This window comes from Belonocnema kinseyi, chromosome 2 (assembly GCF_010883055.1).
Source record: "Belonocnema kinseyi isolate 2016_QV_RU_SX_M_011 chromosome 2, B_treatae_v1, whole genome shotgun sequence".
Taxonomy (NCBI): Eukaryota; Metazoa; Arthropoda; class Insecta; order Hymenoptera; family Cynipidae; genus Belonocnema; species Belonocnema kinseyi.
This window is the reverse complement of record NC_046658.1, coordinates 39642250-39659967: the sequence shown is the minus strand read 5'-3', so window position 1 is coordinate 39659967 and position 17718 is coordinate 39642250. Positions and strand designations below refer to the sequence as shown.

At 33.0% G+C, this 17718-nt stretch overlaps 1 protein-coding gene across 2 annotated transcripts in view; it reads left to right on the top strand.

Annotated features, from left to right (window-relative positions):
* Positions 1 to 17718, top strand: part of LOC117166993 (protein O-GlcNAcase) — a 104271-nt gene that overhangs the window by 29090 nt on the left and 57463 nt on the right. For both annotated transcript variants that reach the window (XM_033351520.1, XM_033351521.1), the window contains exons 3-5: positions 14994 to 15327; positions 15401 to 15845; positions 16028 to 16608. In XM_033351520.1, the coding sequence (XP_033207411.1) occupies positions 14994 to 15327; positions 15401 to 15845; positions 16028 to 16608 (1360 nt within the window). The remainder of the gene's footprint in view (positions 1 to 14993; positions 15328 to 15400; positions 15846 to 16027; positions 16609 to 17718) is intronic.

Genomic DNA, 17718 nt, shown 5'->3' with positions numbered 1-17718 from the left:
TAGTATTAATATGGATATCATTCATATTTTATACTTGAAACAACGTAACCTCAAAATAACCTCATATAAAGAGGCACGCGAAGTGTTCAAATCATGAAAATCGCCAATTTCTTGAATTTCTTTGAAATGCAGATCAAGATAGAAAAAAAGACTTTCATAATATAATATAATTATATTATTAATGGTAATAATATATTTAATAGTATTAATATAATATTCTACACCTGAAAAAACATAACCTCCAAATTGAAGCATCGAAACCTGGAAACATTCAAATACCAATTTCTTGGCTTCATTTGAAAGCGGATCGAGATATAAATAGAACCGCCGAAGTTTTCCGACCGGAAATCGTGCACCTTCGAGTTTTCAAATTCAGAAGAGGAGAAATAGGTTGCGCGCGCAACCCAGTCATTTATATCTTCTACTATATTCACACGGACATAGACCTATGATAGGGTTGGACCACGTCTCGCTGCAGATCTGGGATCACTGCTCTCTGCTCAAACCCTGGCCCGCGCGAAGATGACCCAAACCAAGACCCCTCCCCCACCTGGATCTCACTTGATTCCTCCCGGCTGGCACACCGTCTCCATCACCGTGCCCATAACTAGACCGCCCACCACACCCGCTTCCTCCAGTAGCGCTTTTGCAAATCTAAGGTACGCGATACCCCCCCCCCCCCCCCCCCCCCCCCCCCCCCCCCCCCCCCCCCCCCTCCCACACCATATTTCAAGCCTGAAACTCCCAAACCCCATTCGGCTAGAATAAGACGCGAATTTCTTTTAAATTAGTTTCCTTCTCCAATTTAGTTTAATACTTTTTTATTCATTCTCAACCCACAGACTGACCTCAATATAATATATATTATAATATTTTTTATTTATTAACCCTTCTAGAAATAATCAATTGAGATCAATAAGAAACGATAGAACTAATATCTCAATCGTTCCGAATCGAGTTTCTTAAATGTGCCAAAACGATTGACAACAATTAAGCATTTTGAATTTCCAATTGTTTCCAATCGGTTACTTGGAATTTGGCACGTGATAGCAGTACTTCGTATAGCGGGAATGAGTTAAAAACATATATTCACTTTTTTGGAATAATATCAATTTTAAACAGTATATATACGAAATATATTTTACCAGATAAAAGTGGTGCTAGGATAAAAATGTTCTAATAGTATTATACATTTAAAATATATAATCAGATACGTGATAAAAATAAAAACGTTGATTTTATATTAGTGAAAGCAGCAAAATTGTTCTTTTTTACTATGCGCTCTTAAATCATTTATTGTAGTGAAAATTGTACAAAGGGTTGACGGTTTTAAAGGGAGTTGAGATTAAAAAAAAAAATTAAACGAATATTTCAAAAACGTGAAACTTCAGAAAATCGATTGAAGTATTATTTTATTATTTAAAAAATCCCAGGCTGTTATTAATTAAATAAAGTTAAACAATCTAAAAATACTATTAGAGATCAAAGATTTTTTTATCAGGAAGAGGTCTCAATTTTTAATTCTTAGCCATTATTAACGCATAAATTCATCTTATAATAGAAAAACTTTTTATTAATTCAACTTTCTAAATTGAACAGTAAATTTACTTTTTTTTTATTATTCACAAGGCAGCCATTAAAATTGAAAAAAAATTTGGAACCATTTCCTGTTTTAAACAAATTTACACGGAATAGATTAGAACTGAATAAAACTCAAAGTTGAACTTTTTAAAGCTGAGCCTTTTTTATTTAAAGTATTTAAGAATAAATGACAAATTAAAGCATTCAAAGTGGAAGTTTTCTGAACACTGATCCCAAACGTTCAGTAATTTATGTAAACATTACAAGCCGTCTATACACTTCTTCTAAATAAAGCATTCAGAATTGTAATATAAGAATTTAGCAGCCTGTAACTTTGTTTATTTTAAAATTATTTCAAAATTATTTTAATTTTAGTATTTCAAACTCATTTTATGCATTAATGATTTTAAGATTGGACATTTTAAGATTAGATATTCAAAATATCGGCGCTATCCTACGTTCATAATGATTCCAATCGTTTTCAATTGGATATAAATCAAGTAGGATATAAATTAATTTTCTATATCCTACTTGGGACATTTGAATATCCCGTAAGCGTCCCAGGGTTACCCTGGATATCCTGGGGTTATCCCTGGCATATCCAAATTGCCGCCTAGCGGGATATCCCTGGCATATCCTTGGGGCAACCTGGAAGATAAATGGGATCAAATGGGATATCCCGGTATATCCTATTGCTGTAAGGGTATATCACTGTCACACCATTAAACGGTATGACTTTTAGATGTTGTTCCCCCATATACTTTTGTCTTTTCATTCGGTATACCACCTAAGCATTCTTTTTTTTTTACTTAAAACTCTTGTTAAATTATTAAAACTTTAATATCTAACCAATAGAATCCGTGACAAAAAGCCCAAGCGACAAATCGCCCGCCTAATGAGAGTGGCGCTCCGTGAAAAAGGCCCCCAAATAAGAGAGCGAGTAGGGGTGTGCTCATACATACATCCATCGCGATGAAGCGAGTCGCTCTCTGATTCACGGGCCTTTTTCACGGAGCGCGACTGTCATTGGGCAAGCGCTTTGTCGTTTGGGCTTTTTGTCACGGATCCAACCAATAAATACGTGTGCATCATGTATGTTACAAACGAAAACTGCAGAGGCCGTATTGAAGACAAGTGCATGTACTCAATTCAATTAATTATTTATTATTATTATCTTACGTTATTTCAAGTTCAAAAAATAAAACTTGTTAAAACTGATTTTTAATATCGAGAAAAATGTGTTAATGTTAATTATATCTAATTTTGGAAAAGAACGCGAGGCGGAATGTTGAAACAAATATTTGCGGTTTTCTTTATTTGACAATAACTATTTAGAGTTTGATGTTTTTCTTTTTAGATAAAACTTGTAATTCTTACTTAATTCTAATGATGTAGCGCTTATATTTTTAATTAATTAAACCCTATTAAAATTAAACCCTAAAAACTATTGTTAAATAAACAATAAAAATTGTAAAATATTTATTTGCAAAGTTCAACTCGAGTTCTTTTCCTGGGTCGTTTTTAATAATATTGGAATTCTCTTAAAATCTTTTTGAATATTCTGTTAAAATAATTTATCATAATGGAGAATCATTTTTAATTTTACTAGGAATTTTAAGAAATTTTTTTATTCGTTTGGCGCCTTTTAATAATTCTTAAAAAGCCTCCAAATTTGTTGTAAACTGCAAAAATCTACATTTTGTTTTAAATTAGGTTGTGAGTATTTGCGCCGAAATTTCGTTACGAATAACCAAATTTTTTCGGTAAACATACTTTGTTAAAATTATTTGCAATAATTTAAAGTTCTAAATTAATTTTTAATCTTTTTGAAGCTTCTAAATATCTCTTAAAATTACTCTAATTGTTTCTAAATATCATAAGTGTTCAATTGTTACTTTGAAATACCATTGTAAAATGTAAAACTACTTCTACATTTCTCAAGATTTCGAAATACAATTTTAAGGTTTTTCAAGGATGCTTAAACTGTTTAAAATAAAAATAATTTAAATTATAATTTAAGAACTTTTAAGTTGAAAAAATTGTAAATTTAAAAATATTTATTGACCTAAAATAACTGAATAATATAATTTTGACTATTTTTAAAGTGCATTGATTTATTCTTTAATTTAGAGTATTGAAAATGTTAACCTGCATTCATATTGTAGGAATTTGATTTAAATCTTTGAACTCAATAATTTATGAATGTTAAAAGTTCTGAAATTGGCAGTTTAAATTAATTAAACTTGAAATTATTCAGTTGAAAAGTGTTAGTACCTTACAGTTTATACGTGTAAATTATTGAACAATTCAATAGAAAACTTTTGACTTTTAAACTTTCAAACTTCAATTTTAAAAGTTAAACATTCAAGAGTTCCACTTTGAATGCTTTAGTTTGTTGTTTATTTTGTATTACTTGTACTTTTACTGTTTAGCTTTTTATTTATATTTTTTAAATTTTATTGACCGGGAAAAATATTTGCGAACCGGAGAAAACCGGGAAATGACCGGGAATTTTGTTCTTTGATTAAAACGGTCACCCTGCAAAGATCTTTGATTTTGCCATGCATTTGTAACAATCATAGGCTAACTGCATAGCTGGCGCCGCCACACGGCCACCGTCAACACAGCAATTTTTCAACTCAGAGTTCCAGGGGGCTGGTTTAACTGAATCATAATAAAAAAGAATGTGGATCTTTTTCACTCCAGCCATAGTTATTACGGGAAAGTTTTTAAATGCAATTATTATTTTTGCGTTACACCAGATAGTTTCAAATTGATCCATGATAGGAATGAAAAATTTTAGAAATTAATAGAATTTAATAAAAAATGGGTTTGCAATATCTATTCAAAGGTTAAGCGCACGAGCGAAGAGTTGATTTTTTACTTGGCCGTATTTGCAAAATAGATGTGATTCAAAGTGCACGTGTGCCAATATTATTCTCGCACAGTCTGCTGGATTGAATACATATACAGGGTGTCTAGCGATCTGGGGTAACGGGAAATCTGGGAATTTTGTGCACCTTTAAAAATACGATAAAACTCTGAAATTTTATTCAAAGATCCCGAAAATCTGTGCTCATAAATTTAAATTATAAATTGTTATTTTCTATACAAAATTATTATGATTATAAGAAGCTGCTTCGAAATTTACGAATCAAAATATGACTCGGGACATAAATTTGTCTGCTAATGCCAGTATAAAGGTCGAACTCAGAGAAATTTTTTAACAGTTTTCTCTGTCTTATGTCTATTATTTTATTTTTCATAATTTTGTTATTTATAAACATGGCATTTGGGATTTTTTTATTCAAATATTTTCGATCGTATTCTGCTTCTGAGTACACAATAAATATTTTATGGTAACTAAAATTGAAAAATTCGATCTCCTGAAGCTGAAAATATGTTTGTTTGAAGTAATCAATCAAAGCCACAATGCAAGTTCTCAACGCTATTTTATTGATCAATTAGAAATTAAATGCTGCCAGAACGATTTTTAAGTTTATTTAAAACTAAGCACTTTTCTACATTAGAAGTTACATTATTTTAATCGTAAGTCTGTTGAAATCAATAATTGTTCAATACTTGCTTAGACATTAAAATTCAATAATTTCACTTACAAAAAAATGAAACAATTAAAATTGTGACGTTAAAGACTAAATTGTGCACTTTGAAATTTTAACACAAGAATTGAAAATTTGAAATAATTGAGTTTCAGGTTGCTTATTTTTTGAATATTTGATTTATAATTGCTCATTTTAAATCGAGGGGTTGCCGTACAGAATTAGACAACCAAAATTTTTTTCCAACATAGATTTCTTATTCAAAAAAAGCTTCAAAAATCAAATACATACTGTGTGAAAAAGATGTTTTCAAAAGCTCATTTTTAATATAGTAATAAAAAGATTGGTAATTGGCTTGTTTACTTAACTTTTTGCGTTATCTTATAGTGTATGTTTTTGACCTTTTCGAAAGTGCCACTCATTGTATCTACAGTAGATATTATCAAATCGAAAGTATCTTTGTCGGCGGAAATAATTTCCTCTATTAATTAAAAAGATACTTTCCGGACTCAAAAGTATGTTTATCACTGTAACTACAAGTTTTTCTTGAAATAAATCTACATTGACCGAATCTATTTTATATCAGACAGGGCCTTACACTTGAAATCGTAGAATCTCTCGCGGGCGAAATATGTTGCTTTTTAGAAAAAATTAGGCGATATGTATTTTGCCGATTTGTAAACAGAATTTTTTCTAAAAAGTTATGCGTATTTGAATTTTTTGATTTGTTTTTAAAAACCCCCAATTTTTTATTTAAGGGCATGTGGCACAGCGAAATACCCATATTACTAAACTCACTTTATCAGTTCACTGAAATTATTTCCGACCAAATTAAAACAGGGAGCCTTTTTCACATATTTTTTCTGAACCTCGACATTTTTTGAACGTTTGAACTTTTTTATACATAAAATATCGGCTTCAAACTTTGAGAAATGCAATAGCCGACAAAAAACTACGTTAAAGTACAAAGTTTAATAATAAAATATGTAAAAAAAATATTTTACCTGAACCTTATCCGGCACACAACAAAGGATTCTACTATCGATTCCATCGGCATAAACCGGTAACGGTTTTTGTGAGATTCACGAAAATCCGAACCCTGACGGCCACTAGACGAGGCTCTTAAAGCTGGCTCGTCCTACGTTATGAGTCCTTTGTTGTGTGAGGCCGGGAGAATATTTTCCCCTAAAAATGTAGTTTTTGAATTTTGTTTCGTGAGCTATGAAAAATATCGCAAAAGAACAAGAGAGATTTTTCGTAGAACTTTTATAGACGTGCAAACTTTTATCTTAACATTTTTTCGTATCTATCATTGTTTCGAAAAAAAGTAGAAAATTCGTTTGTAACTAAAAAGAATCCTCCTGACAACAAAAGTTATTTAGCAAGCATCAAACTTACAAGAGATCCTCATTATGAAAGTACAAGTTAAAAAAATGAAAAAATTTAAAAGTGGGATTTTTGGGAAAATCGATTTTTAATTTTTTCAGATAAAAGGTGCCCTTTTTGTTAATTTTAAACCTTTTTTTTAATTTTCCGGTGGATTCTTAAAAGAAGGCGATGAACTCTCTTATAATAAAAAAGAAAATAATAAATACCATATCTCAATTATTCCAAACGTTATAGTGGTTTAAAGAAAAAAATTCGGATACAAGAATAAGTCGAATATGAAACTTTTTGAATATTTAATAATAATAATAATATCAACTGGAAAATTAAAAAAAGTACCACTAAATAAATTATTGAAAAATGTTCAAATGCTGCTCAAACGCTCTTAACACAAGTTCAGGGGCGCCCCGACAATTCTCGGGAGATTTTCTGTATGAGTTTTGTTGTTTCACTTAATCCCTTTTCTCTGGGGATGGAAGGGATAGATTTTAGATCAATCTGTAATTTATGTGAGTGAGAGCTTCACAAAACCATCGTATGCCACAGTTAACACAAGAACACATAAACTGACTGATAATCCCATATGATGTCCAGCCATACAACTTTGGCTTCCTTTATATTCATACATTCTAACCGACGGTATTAGCTGTAAGGTGAATGTTGACTCGGGAAGAGTTCAGATGTGAAGCCATTTTGAGCTTGGATAGCACTCGGATGGGTGACTGCGACGTATGACCGAGTTGCGTATTTGCTGCGTTTTAACTCTTGTCGAGCGGAAGGTTAGACGCTGAGGGTGATTGTGTGCATTGGATGGGTAGGATCGAATATCTGCTTTCAAACTCGAAAAAAACCCGCTAAAAGCGGGAGGTGGTTTCTGCAGTTTTCCTCTCCCTTGGCCAAATGCCCAGGAAAATGCGAGTACTTCTAATGAAGTTGGATGTAACCGACGGTTATCACTGGTTGTTTATTAAATTCATACAGTTCTAAGCCCACCTTGATAAAAGAAAAATTTCCATATGCCCATGCCTAGTTAAGTACAGTCGTCGAGCGGTATATGTAGTCATGCTGAAGAACTTAAATTATACTTAGCAGCGAGGGAATAAACTCTGTTTCGCCGGGGTTTTAAATAAAAAGGCATAGTAGAATCGGTTTTAAACGCAGTGCTGCGGGATTTAAGTGGATCAGCCTTACATGAGAGGAATGTTGTCACCCCCAACGTTTGTGGCCGTTGTTTATGTATAACAGCGGTAAAATACGAACACCAAACTACACCATGCTCGTAATTGTGTATCTGCAACATCATGGCAAGAGATTTCAAACATCGTATTCAATTAACTTACAACATCATCGTTTCATCGGCCACTTGACTTAGTCCGTGGCTATGATGAAAAACCGAGTTCACGCTAGTATAATTTTGAAAATGATAATAATCTGAGTATACTTATACAGCGTTTTAGCGTTCAAGAAATCAGGTATCCTTTTTACGTCGAGAGGAATAAGAAGCTCTTTATCAGCAAAAAGAAGAGCAACCTCCTCCAGCGAACATACCACTCGTTCCTGCAAAACCGCCTTTGCATTTAGCCGATAATGCCAACATGAGAACTAGGAGATCAAAAATCCACCAAAAAGTCTGTCTGAGAATGGACAAATGAGCTGAAGCTAATACTGCTCTCCCCTAAGATATTAATTTCTTGACTCTGAACTGCGTAGTTAAAGAGAAGGCTATCTCCCTGCTTAGCGACTATATAGAAGTAATGATACTAATGCAGAAATGCATTAAATGTTCAGTGCGTGATCAGCTACATAACGTCAACTAAACAATTCACTCTCAAAGTTAAGAAACGTGCTCCAAAACTTTAGAAAAACAAATCACACACTGAACAAGTGCAAACTGTTGACTATCAAGCAGCACTGGATGCAACAAATTAGGAAATCCCCCCCTTTTTGCTCATCCTCCGCGTCTATTCAATAAGAAGTCATGTGCCGTTGCAAATCTGCCTAGTCGAGAAGAGATTTAAGTCTTCTGCGAGCAAATATATGGAGGTATTTATTAGCTAAATGAAGACGCTTTAGACATATCACTCTTGCGTAACTTTTTTCAAAGGTAACGGTTGCAACGTCCAGAGGAGTGGCCACCAATTACTGCTGTAGAAGTAAAGAAAGTTATGGCTAAAACTAAACACTTTTCAGCGCTAGGGCTAAATAAAATAAGCCGGTATGAAGTTTGATTGTGGAACAACGTATATGCAAGAGAGGACTGTCAGGCTGTAAGAAGAACCTATTAACAGACATGTGAGCTGGTTAACAAGCGCCTAAAGGTTCACACAAAGTAGTGAGATGCATGAAAGAGCTTATGCTCTTGTGGGGCACAACATTGGTCGTAAGACCTGACAAAAGACAGGTGACTACCAGCTATCCTATAGTTGAAAGCAGGTCGCAGCTTCCCATAGAGTGATAGAAAAGTGAAACAGGCATGTTCTCGCTCGCGTTCGAGGTATCTGTTTACATTATTGTATGTAAACATGCCTAGCGATTAAGTTGCAGCGATCGTGCCGAATTCGAGTGGAGCTCATTAATGGCTTTTAGCAGTTATTTAATCTTCAAACAGTTTAATTATTAAAGCAATTTTCATAAATGGCTCTTCTTTAAAGAATAAGTTTAATTCATTATGTTGCGTTGTAAATTTACATGAACTATTAATTATTTAAACAATATTTAATTAAAAATTAAGAGTTTAACTTTTTTCTACAAGAGAATTTGTTCACGGAGTCAGCTAACCCTTTTCTATGTTGCTTTACAAAGGAACTGATAATAATTTTAACAATTTTAATTAAAAAATTAAGAGTTTGCCCTTTTTTCTACGAGTCAAATTGTTTACGGAGTCGACTAAGAAAGTCTATCCGGTGACTCAGCTGTATGTTGCTTGGCAAATTTACAAGAACTATTAATTATTTAAACAATTTTAATAACAAGATTAAGAGTTTTCGAACCTTTTTCTACAAGTAAATTTGTTTGCGGAGTTAACTAAGAATGTCAATATTTATTCTTTTGTGTTTGCTTTGTAAACTTACAAACACTATTAACTATTTAAACAATGTTAGTTAAAGATTTAAAGTTTGGCCCTTATCCTACAAATCAATTTGTGTTCGAACTAAACTAAGAATATCTGTCCGATGACTTTGTTCTATGTTGCTTTGTAAATTCACAAGAACTATTAATTATTTAAACAATTTTAATTAAAAAATTAAGAGTTTGCCCTTTTTTCCACGAGTCAACTTGTTTACGGAGTCAACTAAGGAAGTCTGTCCGGTGACTCTTTTCTAGGTTGCTTTGTAAACTTACAAGAACTATTAATTATTTAAACAATTTCGATCAAAAAAGTAAAAGTGACTTTTTTTCTACGAGTTCTGCAAGTCAATTTATTTACGGAGTCAACTAAGAATGTCTATCCGATGAGTTTTTTCTATATTGCTTTGAAAATTTATAAGAACTTTTAATTACTTAAACAATTTTAATTCAAAAATTAAGAATTCGGCCTTTTTTCTACAAGTAAATTTGTTTACGGAGTCGGCTAAGAATGTCTATCCGGTGACTCTTTTCTAGGTTGCTTTATATATTTACAAGAGCTATTAATTGTTTAAACAATTTTAATAACAAGGTTAAGAATTTTTGAACTTTTTTCTACAAGTAAATCTGTTTACAGAGTTAAATAAGAATGTCTATTTTTTATTCTTTTGCTTTTTTAAATTCTTTTGCTTTTTTAAATTCTTTTGCTTTTTTAAATTCTTTTATTTTTGCTTTGCGAATTCCCAAAAACACTATTAATTATTAAAACAATTTTACTTTAAAAATTTTAAGTTTGGCCTTTATCCTACAAATAAATTTGTTTCGGAAGTCGACTGAGAATGTCCTTCCGGTGACTCTTTTCTATATTGCTTTGTAAATTCACAAGAACTATAAATTATTTAAACCATTTTAATTAGAAAATTATGAGTTTGCCCTATTTGTACAAGTCAATTTGTTTACGAAGTTAACTAAGAATATCTATTTTTTCTTTTGCTTTTTTTTATTCTTTTATTTTTTCTTTGCCAATTTACAAACACTATTAATTATTCAAACAATTTCACATAAAAAATTTAAAGTTTGGCCTTTATCCTACGACTCAATTTGTTTTCGAAATCAACTAAGAGTGTCTCTCCGATGACTGTTTTCTAGACTGCTTTGTAAATTTACAAGAACTATTAATTATTTAAACAATTTCGATAAAAAAAATAAGAGTTTGGCCTTTTTTCTACAAGTAAATTTGTTTACGGAGTTGACTAAGAATGTCTATTTGGTGACTGTTTTCTAGGTTGCTTTGTAAATTTACAAGAACTATTAATTATTTAAACAATTTTAATAACAAGATTAATTGCTTTTGAACTTTTTTCTATAAGTAAATTTGTTTACGGAGTTAAATAAGAATGTCTATGTTTTATTATTTGTTTTTTTTAATTCTTTTATTTTTCTTTGCCAATTTACAAACACTATTAATTATTCAAACAATTTTACTTAAAAAATTTAAAGTTTTGCCTTTATCCTGCGAATCAATTTGTTTTCGAAGTCAGCTAAGAGTGTCTATTCGATGACTCTTTTCTAAGTTGCTTTGTAAATTTACAAGAACTATTAATTATTTACACAATTTTAATTAAAAAATTAAGAGTTTGCCTTTTTTCTACAAGTCATTTTGTTTATGGAGTCGAATAAGAATCTCTATCCGGTGACTCTTTTCTATATTGCTTATCAAATTTACGAGAACTATTAATTATTTAAACAATTTTAATTTTCAAATTAAAAGTTTGGCCTTTGTCCTTCGAATCAATTTGTTTATAAAGTCAACTAAGAGTGTCTTTCCGATGACTCTTTTCTTAGTTGCTTTGTAAATTTACATGAACTATTAATTATTTAAAGAATTTTAATAACAAGATTAAGAGTTTTTGAACTTTTTCCTACAAGTCAATTTGTTTACGGAGTTAATTAAGAATTTTGATTTTTTATTCGTTTGCTTTTTTATTCTTTTGTTTTTCCTTTGCAAATTTACAAACACTATTAATTATTTAAACAATTTTACTTGAAAAATTTAAAGTTTGGCCTTTATTCTACGAATCCATTTGATTTTGAACTAAGCTAATAATGTCTATCCGATGACTTTTCTATGTGGCTTTGTAAATTCACAAGAACTTTTAATTATTTAAACAATTTTAATTTAAAAATTAAGAGTTTGCCTTTTTTCTACAAGTACATTTGTTTACGGAGTTAAATAAGAATGTCTATTTTTTATTCTTTTGTTTTTTTTTAATTATTTTATTTTTGCTTTGCAAATTTACAAACAATACTAATTATTTAAACAATTTTACTTAAAAAATTTAAAGTTTGGCCTTTATTTTACGAATCAGTTTGTTTTCGAACTAAACTAATAATGTCTATCCGATGATGTTTTTCTATTTTGTTTTTTAAATTTACAAGAACTATTAATTATTGAAAGAATTTCAATTGTAAAATTAAAAGTTTGCTTTTCTTTCTACGAGCAGGCTTCACTTTTTACCAAAATTATCTAAAAATATCTTTTCGATGATTTTTTTCTCTGATTCTTTGAAAATCTACAACTATTAATTATTTTTAAAATGTTTATCAACATATTTATAGCTTGGCTATTTTTCAAGGAAGAGGCATAATTTGTTTACGGAATGAACTAAGAATGTCTTTCGATGATCCTTTTCCACGTTACTTTGTAAATTTTTAATAATTATTAATCATTCAAACAATTTTCATAAACATATTGAGAGTTGGGTATTATTTAAATTTGTTTACGAAGTTAACCAAGGTTTTCTTTGTGATAAATCTTTTCTAAGTTATTTGTTAAATTTACCAGAATTGTTAATTATTGTAAGAAGTTTCATAGAACGCTTAGAATTTGGCTATATTCTAACGAATAGGGTCATTTTTTTACTAAGGTTTAGTTACAATGCAGCTACATGCGAGTTTGCTCGAAGTACTCGCATTTGCCTAAACGTTTCGTCCGATGAGAGGAAAACTGCAGAAAACCACCTCCCGAGTTTAGTCGGGTTTTCGAAATTCGAGTACACAACCCGGTCTTTCATCGTATATGGTACCCATGCGAAGTCGTGTATAAATAGAAGTTATTAAAGTAAAAATGATTATCGTGATATTTTCTTGAACTTAATTTCCAAATAGACTAATCACAATGAAAGTAGTGGGTCGCGCGCGTGGCGCGCGTAATAGCTTCTAGTGTCATCTAAAAGAAGTGCCGTATTTTTCTGCGTCTCCTCTTGCCTCTATCTATTGTGCTTCGATGCAAAAGCTCTAGATACTTATGTGGCCGCCGAACAGAAGAGAATTTAAGGTCAGCCATCTGTGATATATGGATCACCTTAAACTCTTTACCTTATCAAAATAGGACCTTAAAATCCTCGTGACGACCGTAAATAGGTACTCTAAAACCTGACGATCAGGATATTGAACTCATAGGCGGAAATACCATTAAACATCTTGGCAATGAGAGACATATACATGTTTTAGAATACCGCTAGTGAAAACCAAGATGTGCGAGAAGTAAAACTGGCTCTTCAAAAAAAGTATCGCCAAATTCACAGAAAAATTTGGACTTCCAAATTATCTGGTAAGAATAAGATCCAGGCAACCAATATGCTTGCCGTTCCTATGCTGCTCTACGCGTTTAATGCAGTAAAATGGAACGGCGATGACTTAAAGCAACTTGACCGTAGCACACACAAGAAGATGACAAACCATCGAATTCATAATCCTAGATCTTTCCTACTTCGAATATGCATTCCTCAAGATCAAGGAGATAGGGGTTTGCTGGGTTTAAAGTGTCTTAATCGAACAAAGGTTCTGGCTACAGCCTGCTCATTTCTAAATAGCACATATTCTCTTGAGCACTACAAATGACCTAGCATCACTAAAACATTTGGTGCTCAAAAGTTTTGTACAGGAAGCAGAACATTCGTATCTACTTCAAGAATATGCTGACAAGCCCCTACATGGTCTATTGTACGGCATTATACGTAGATAAGAGTTATGGACAAAACGGTCCAAGCTGTTTCTCAAATGTGATGGATTGAGATCGGAGACTGAGAGATTCCTATTTTCTGTCAAGACGGCGTCACAGACATCTTATTTTACCTCAAACGTATAATGAATGTACTTGTAGGCAATACCAACTGACGAGCGTGCAAGCAAGAGTGGCTCTAAAAGTCTTGTATTAACGTCTGGAACTGGAATTGGAAAACTGGAGTCCGTTGTGGAGAACGAACAGTGTAAGAACTACTGGAACTTCTGATCCTCCACCACTCAACGTATTAATGCTAAAAAGCCTGATATTGTCCTCCCAGATCTGAAGACGAATATCATTTACGTGATTGAATTCTCGGCACCAGCCGATGGTAATATTACGTCGAGGAGGAAGAGAAACAGGCTAAATGTTAAGCACTTATTTTCGAACTTAGCAGGCTGTACCAAGGCTACAAAATCCATCTTGTATTTCTCATAATCGGCTGCTTTGGAGGTATGAAAGCTTCATTGCTCAGCTAACTGAACAAGATTCCTACTTGCCAGCATCAAACACAGTCCCTCGCGAAACGGATGTAAAAGGCTGTTCGTCTGGGATCACTTCATCTGGTCCGGCAAAACTGTTCCTTATAACATTCTACAAAGATTGGTAGCTATAAAAAAGTATCCAGAGGTGAAAGCTTCATGTCCAACTGCCCAGCCTGCCACGTAAGGTCATCCGTGGCTAGATACATCAGTCCAAGTAACAGTGTTGTACGATGTTATATCGCATAAATTGCTTGCTCTTTCTTACCTTCTAGGACAGAAGGAGTTGGAGTAGATGACGTACACGTTCTGGTTGCGCCGGGATTAGTTATTTTAAAAAAATATGATCAGAGCTTCTGGAGCCTACAACTTCTCAAATAATAACCAAGAAAAATAATATAATTTAATTTTTTTGTTAGTTTTTCTATCAAAAGAAAATATTTTTTTTAATGTGCAAATAAGATATGCTTAGGATTTTGAACTGATACCCAAGATATGTTTAATCAGGAAAATATTGATGACGATATTCGTTACAGATGCCTTGTAGAATTTTAGCTGGTAGCATGTAAAAGAGTCATTGGCCCCTCAAATATATGTAAAGCGTATTATTTTATTGCTAAAAAAATGGAAAACGCCCTGAATAGTTTGAAATTCAACTTTATAATTTGAGACATACCAAGGCCATTATTTAAAAATGATTTAGTAATGAGGAATAGTTTGTAGCGAAAATGGTATGATATTACAATTCTTTTAAGAAGCCTATATGGATCCACATTGTTGCTGACAACTAAACTCACATTTACAGATTTGATCAAATATGATATACTATTACCTATTAATTTAATTTCTCAGATTAAAGAAATGGGGCATGGACTCGTACCTTTATGCTCCAAAAGACGATTACAAACATCGTGCTTACTGGCGAGATTTGTATACGGTCGAAGAAGCCGAGCATTTAACAGGACTGATCACTGCCGCCCGAGAGAGTGGAATCACGTTTTACTATGCCTTATCTCCAGGTCTTGACATTACTTACTCCAGTGCGAAGGAAGTAACCGCTTTAAAGAGGAAATTAGAACAAGTTAGTCAATTCGGTTGCATCGCTTTTGCTCTACTCTTTGATGACATTGAACCGGAGATGAGTGAAGCGGACAAGGAGATGTTTCAGTCATTCGCACATGCTCAAGTATGTGAATTTAATTTTTATGGAATTACCTCCATTGATAATTTATTATAAACAAAAATAATGCGCCTTGCAGGTTTCTGTAACGAACGATATTTTCCAACACCTCGGGCAACCACGTTTTCTCTTATGTCCAACGCAATATTGTGCGACTCGTGCTGTGCCAAATGTTTCCACCTCAGAATACCTGAATACACTTGGCAGTAAACTAGCACAAGAAATCGATATAATGTGGACAGGTCCAAAAGTTATATCGCGGCTGTTGACCGTTGAATCTATTGAAGAGATCACTGAAGTTCTGCGGAGGCCACCAGTGATCTGGGATAATATACACGCCAATGATTATGATCAGAAGCGTGTATTTCTCGGCCCATACTCTGGACGATCTCCCGACCTCATTCCAAAACTCAGAGGTGTACTGACGAATCCTAATTGTGAGTACGGAGCCAACTTTGTAGCAATCCATACCCTGGCACAGTGGAGCAGGTGTAACGTCGATGGGAAGAGAGACTTGAGTTTAAGTAAGTTTTTTTGGCAATTGAGATCTTCTATCGCTATCGCTAGCTATTAGCATTTTTAATATTTGATTATTTGAATTATTTGAAGCTTCATGTTCACTAGAAATTAAATATCTTATTTGACAATCTTTAAGAACATCTCATACTACATAGACTACAAATAATATTTTGAATATTGATTTCAGATGACACAGTTTCTGCTGATATAAAATTGGAAACGGAAACGGAGGACGGGGTTATAGGTGAAGATGTGCCTTCGACACTATCGGCAAATATGTATCACCCACGGCATGCATTAAAAAATGCAATCAATGAGTGGTTGCCAGAGTTTAGTAAAAAGCGTACTGCATGGGGAGTTATAGCGAAGCCACAACCCTGTGTTGCGCCCACGATACCAATTCCCATCATTCCTTCCGTTAATACTTGTATGAGCCTCACAACGACAACCAATACTACCGTAGCCGCGGTTCCAATTGTGGCCAGCAATTCGAATCATCTGCAAGCACTAGCAGAGGTTTGTTCCAGTGTCACTAGCAATGAAATCTTTGTACCACCTCCAGGTCCTATCATGAATTCTTTGATATCCGAAACAAAAGTTGTAAGCGAACTCGTGCTACCTCCTTCAGGGGTAATTGTTGGAGTGGATATGGCATCTAAAATATTATCTTCAACCGAACCAATGGACTGCAATACGACTCCTAGTAATTCGCCGGCTCATGTCGCTAAAATACCCCCGGAAGACGATGTTATGGTAGAAAACATTTCGGTAAGTAAAGAACAGACGCTTATTTATTGTTATTACTAATATTTCATAATAACTATTACAAATTTTGTTGCGCCATGATTAATAGAATCTCTCAGGGATGTTTACGCCGTCACTTATCTAATAACTATGTATTTTCAAAGCAGTATATTACCCCGTTCAACTGTTATTAAAGTTGCAAAAATTATATGAATCTGTTCCTCCCATGCCCCATTATATTCTATGTTCCAATAATTTTACTAAAGTCTGCATGTCAGATATTAGTACTGTTATTTTTATACTTCCTTTTGGAAATACCAGGGTGGCCAAATGGCAGGGCAAAGTGTGGAGAAAAAAGTAATATGTTTGAATATTATTTTGGAAGCACTTCCTAATATCCATATCAATATGTTTTCAATGTACATTCTTAAAAAATCGAATTCAATTCTTAGTTTTTTATTGGTAATTATTGATTTATTGATAGTTTGGAAACATGTTCTTTACTAAAATAATCCATACATTTTTAATATGGCGACTTCTGAATAGAACTATCGTGTCATTTCTCATATAATTAATTTTCCTGTGGGCTAACTTTTCGGATATATTGACACTGAGTTTATGGAGGATGAGCTTCGAGTCTCTGTCAAGTATTTTGGATAATTAAGGGTGGACACGGACCTTATTCTTGAGTGGTATTTATGAAGGTGTGGTTGTTGGGTTTCTATCCTCAAAATGTTATAACATGGACAATGTTCTAATGTGTTAGCGATTGGGTGCTGCATGGTCATATAGTAGTGGAGTTCCTAGCATTAAAGGCTTTAAAATTTTATCATACACCGGAAAGGAATTGTGAAGTATACTGATCAAGAGGGGTTGAATTTTATTCTGTGAATTGATATATCAGTGATACACGTGTGTGTTGTTTGAAATACTGGCACATAACAGACCTATGTGTGTACTTTTTCTTAGACCAAGATACTATTTTATTCTCAGTTGGAATTTATGTAAAACCTGGAGAAATTATTATCTATCAAAATATAATGTCTAATCGCGAAAAGAAGCTGCTAGCAATAACAGGGATTGAGGTAAGTCATAATAAATAGTTCAGCGAAGAATCCACCCTAATTCAACCGT